Here is a 5531-nt window from a genome sequence, read left to right on the forward strand (position 1 = left end):
GCTGAACAGTGCCTACAAAACATAAGCCTCATTTGCATTTCTGTGACAATTGAGAATTAGGCACATCATTTATACAGCCAGATTCTTTATACCAAACTAACTACCCCAAGCAGAATCTTCTAGATGAGTTTATATTTACAGCACATCACTATAAACACACAGTACCAATGTTCATGAGTCAAAAGTCATGACAGCATCAGACACTTAAACTTGGTAGTAGCTTCTATGACATCAATTAAATATAACGCCACCTCAAATATGCTAATTTTCTTTTCCAGCAGATATGGACATTAGTTCAAAGACCATAATGTTCTCATGCACAGGCAAAAAATAAAGCAAGTATCCAACACCAAAAACCCAAACACCAAAAAAACCCCTCGGTTGAAAACCAAATACTAGAAAACCTATCATTAGCTGGAGTGTAGGGAGGAATATCTAACATCTTTGTTCAGAGTCCATGTAGGGGATAAAAAGAAAACAAAAGCATATCTAATTACTAGGTAGAAGTAATACCAAGCATCTGAGGTGTTCAAAACTATTTACAGACTAAATATAAAAAAGATACCATCCGATCCTTACTTTCCCCTGACATGTATGTAAAGATTACCAAGCATGAAAAAGGAAAAGAAAATCTGCGAGACTTTTTTTTTTACTTCATGTTCAGTCACCTTCTGTGAAGGGAATTCAACAGAAGGAAAAATCAAAGGAGTAAACATTGCAGCAATCATTGCATTGCAAGTCAGCATAAACAATAAATACATCAGAGCAGCAATGGACAAGCTTTTAGGATTGCTCTCCATAGGATGGATGACTTTACCTTCACCACTTCAGAGTGCTTGAAAGATACATTTGCTGAAGTAGATGAGGTGTGCAAAAATTGTAGTGACAGATGCCATATGAGTACCTAGATAAACATAAATCATATCCACCTGGTTGAGTGAACTACAGGGCCTAAAGATGCAGATTTGCCTCTGTAGTCAGCCAGCCACTCAAATACATCATGGCTTCAGGAGCTCTTCCCCAAAAGCTGAGTAACTGAGCATGCACAATGATCAGGTCTGAAATACATGCTGCATGATCACCACACAGCACATCTATAATTAACATCTTGTATCAAGACCTCAAAATACAACTTCATTTCTGTCAAGTTCACTGGATTTGGACAAAAAGAAGGAAAGGCAGTTTCTCAACAGCCAAGAAAATAAGTATTTCCTCCAGAAAAGAAGGCTGAAACCACCATCTCGAGAGTAACAACATGAATAATAAAGTATTGTAGCTCTACTCACAGGACACCTTACTTTGAAATGTTCTCATCCAAGCTGACTTTTGTCATGCAATATGACTTGGTTCTCTTCAGAGATGCTACAAAACAGGATGACTAGGATTCCAAAGTCAAATACAGGGCATAACCCAAATACCACTGCAAGCAGGAGATGCTCATCCCTTATCCTGCAGGGCTTTAGAGTAAGACAACAAAACTTGTGGAAAGGAAAGACTTCTTTCACTTAGAAAAGGATTGCTTAAATTCAGAAAAAGGTTAGGACCTAAACTGTATGCACTGATAACAGTATTGAAAAAACTGAGTTATATGTAACAGGAGCATTTTCTTTGGGGATGTAGTATATCTTGAGATGTCTTTAGATTTATGTTTTTGCTGCCTCAGTTTGCACCTCTGCAAGAACCCTCGATAGCTCTCATTCCTTCCGAATGGTCAGCCACATATTCATCCCTCTTCATGTGCCTTTCAAGAGCAGAGCCTAATACAATTAACCAAGTAGTGCTCTATTTAAGCAAGCACTGCTGTAAATCTTGTAAAAAAAAAAATCAAATATCTGTTTCATTTTCATTTTTTACATTAAGTTAGTTTTAACTAATGCTTGTCAATATTTATTTTATATGTAGTAACTACTGCTGACCTAATCCTATTCCAGTCACATATCTGTATTGCTAAACACTACCAAAACAGTTGGATCAAACCAGGATTACTTGATGCTGTTTTCAAATCCTGGTTATTAGAACTGTTGAAGGAAAACAAATTGAATGCTGGCTGGCTACTGTTACAACCTGCTCCTACTCCTTTCTTGAAGAAATCCCCGTTTAATCAGATGAAACCCTTTAACATCATAAACTTCTCAATTTCAAAGGCTGGTTAGTGACTAATTACTCCTCGGACTTCTCATCTCTGCTGCCCAGTGCTGCATATGACACAACCTATCAATTACATCACATCTTCACCAACTTCTCATGAGACAGCAACACATTGTCCTTCACATTGCCTCTGTCATGTCACAGATAGAAACATTCTGCCTTACCTCCTTCTTTGCCGTCCATTCCTTTCACTCCTATCTGGAAGATTTTTGATATCCTCCACTAGCAATATTTGGGAAACAAGGTTTTAAACATCTTACATTGATGCTAGTAATATTTCTTTGGAATTCATGGTCAAATAAGGAATAGAATCAAAAGAAATAAAGCACCTGGCATTAGATATTAACAGACTGGAATGGCATTTGCCACAATCAGTACAAGTTTCAAGAAACAATTTTAAGAAAAGAATTTGAATCTGAGAACATTCTAGCTATGTTTGAGGATGTGTAAAGGGTAAAGGCAAAGAGAATCATTAGAGTTATTAAGTCACACTTAGCTATGTCTGTTGTCATTAAAAAGCAGCATGACAAGATTTGTGAACTGATATTGAAAGCAAAAAGATGAAATACTTGACATGTGGCAATGAAGCTGCAGATATTGTCTGAAGTATCAGAAACTCAACGAAATTCCCTATTTAAAGTAGCAATGTATGAAAAATAAGATTAGACAGCATTTTAAATGAAAATGATGTGCAAAAACTTGGCAGACAGCATTACTAGGGATGTCAGTGAGGACGCACATCAGGATAGTTATGTCATTCCTAATGGTAAAATCGGACTGCAAAGTCAACACCAGCCAAGCTACTGTACAGCGCATCCCTTCTGTCCCATTTCTGATTGAGCAGAAATAGTGAAGAAGCACAAAATCATTCTCACAGCCTAGGAAACATTGCCCAAAGTTAACTCTTTGTTCATACTAGTTACTTTTTCAGGCATTCAGTGTGCATGTGAGCTGGGAAGTGCATTGTTCTCACCAAGAAGGGAATCAATGTGAATATGGCAGACCATAATCTCACTTCAAACAAGCTTTTGTCATGTGGCATCATCGCCCTCCAGCCCCTCCATACCTTCAGGTCCCAGTCTGCAGCTAGTGCTGCTTCTCAGCAAATCAACTCCAACTTCTCCTCTCCTTCCCTGGGTAACTGCAGAACAGGACTAAAAACACGGGAGAACGACTAATATCTTTCCTGAGTGGGAACGGTTCCCACATAAAACATGCATCCAGAATCTACCATTTCTATAGCTGGCACCCTCTGCTTCTGTTTCCAAACTCTCTGTACCACAGTGAGAAAGTCCATATACCAGATTTGTATGTATCCATACATATAAACATAGATATCTACTTACTTGAAAGCTACCTCTATTTGGGATAGATAAAGCTTCCACAAGCTCTCTGAGAATTCTTGGTTTGCAGACATCCTGGGCTAAGCATTCAGAAAGTGCAATGATAACACTGTAGGCAATCCAGACACAAATGAAGTCCCCTTCTTTAATTCATAAAGCACTGATACCAGTAAGTCTCCACACATTACACTAAGATGACAAAAGGCAAGCCACTCCTTATCCAGAACTAAAAACTGATGTTAGAGATGTGCAGTGTAATGCACAACTTTCACTTCAGCCTTTCAAAATTTCATTTTTTAATATGATTTTCACCAGATTTAAGTAAACTGCTCTAAGTAAGGGGTGGAGTCTTGCTACACAGAACCTGGAGCAGACCAGACAATTATTTGTAACTCAGACAATTAAAATTCATTTTCCAGTTCAATTCTTCTTTCAAGGTAAATAAACAACTTACTAGACTATAACATATGACTTAAACAGAATTACCAATTGGTTTCACATGGCCTTTCTACTCCTTCCACACCTGGGCAGCAGAAGCAATTATACAATTACAGCAAGAAGAGTCGATTCAGAGCCCTTTTTAACCCTTTATTTCTATTTCCTGTGGGAGCAACAAAACAATTCTACAGTTACAACAGACTCGTAGAGGTAGCCCTCAGAGCTGGCTGTGTAATTCTTCCTCATGAAAGTCAAAAGAATTCTCACTGTCTATGGCAAGTGTGTAGTTGCTGCTTTTTCTGCACAGTGGGATCACTGGGTTACCAGCTTCTCTCCCCACCTCCCACAACTTGACAGCCAAATTCCTTTTTTTACTATTATTTTCTGCTCCTGTTCCTACTGCACAAGCTCCCTTGGAGCTTCTCTGTCAGGTTAGAATAAACTATGATCCCCTTCCAATCCCTTCCAGAAATCTATGTGCATATTTTACCTGACAGATAGAAAAAAATAAAAGCCTCATCAACTAAGTAGCTTAGAGTTCATTGCTAGTCAGTACCTCTTCTGATCCTTGCTTAAGTTTCTGTTGTTACCCACCTTTCTCCTTTGTTGCCAAAACTTTCTAGCCTGCTGACATTTAGCTTTTCTGATCTCCTTTATGAGGGAATTATTTTGCTAGGGGAGTTAACTTGTACCTCTTAGTGAGGATGGATAATGAATAATTAACGTTTCATCTTTTCTCCAGTTTCAGCCAGCTGTCAAAACTGCTAACTGCAACACTTCTTCATATTAAAACACAATGTATCATAAAAGCATGAAATTTGAACATAATGGTTCTTCTCAGTTTCAAAATTGTGAAGCATAGTCTTTCATAAGGCTCAGCCTATTTCATGAATATGATCATAAAACTGCTGATAAAACTTTCAGTTTATTTGCATGAATGCTCATTATGATACTTGTTTATGTACCAAGTCACAGGAAAAGGTAATGCTGGACTTTCTATATTGAAAATGCTATGAAAGTCTAATACTGAATGACCAATAAACAATACTAAAAATAAGCAAGTTGTAAAGTGACAGCTTGTCTATAGTGAGTGTTAAAAAACTTCCTTTTAGCAGTAAAACACTATGTATGTGTGGTCCTAACAGGACTTTACTGACCTGTTTGGTGCAGGTGATCTCTAGCCAGCTCAAATAAACGCATATGCATGTTGGTGATGGGGTTAAAGGAGCCACAAGCTAGAAGAATGAGAGGTATCTTGCTCCTCATCCTGACATCAAAACATTAAAAATCCACCCTAAAAAAAACCCAACACAACAAAACATTAAAATAAAAGGAAAACTTGGAGCACTCTGCTTTAGTTCCTCAAACTTGAAGAAGCTCTGCTTTCAGAACAATAGGAAAGTATCAGGTCAGTCCTTTATATCATCACAGGAATCCTAGGCAGGAATACCAGCTCAAAAACAAATGTGTTCTTTGATATTAATATGGAGAGCACCAACAAATTCTGCTTCTCCCCATACAGAGATAGTTATAAATTTTTTCTGTAAATTAATATTGTCACTATTACTGAAAACTGTAAGTGTTTTAAAATGTTTTTTATTT

The 5531-nt window shown here is 37.6% G+C and overlaps 1 protein-coding gene across 1 annotated transcript in view; it reads right to left on the reverse strand.

Moving 5' to 3' along the window:
- Window positions 1–5195, reverse strand: part of NMNAT3 (nicotinamide nucleotide adenylyltransferase 3) — a 16447-nt gene extending 11252 nt beyond the window's left edge. The window contains exon 1 of the mRNA XM_010005080.1: window positions 5087–5195. Coding sequence (XP_010003382.1) covers window positions 5087–5195 — 109 coding nt within the window. The remainder of the gene's footprint in view (window positions 1–5086) is intronic.
- Between the last annotated feature and the right edge of the window lie 336 nt (window positions 5196–5531).

This window comes from Chaetura pelagica, unplaced genomic scaffold (assembly GCF_000747805.2).
Source record: "Chaetura pelagica isolate M959 unplaced genomic scaffold, ChaPel_1.0 scaffold219, whole genome shotgun sequence".
NCBI classification, from domain to species: Eukaryota; Metazoa; Chordata; class Aves; order Apodiformes; family Apodidae; genus Chaetura; species Chaetura pelagica.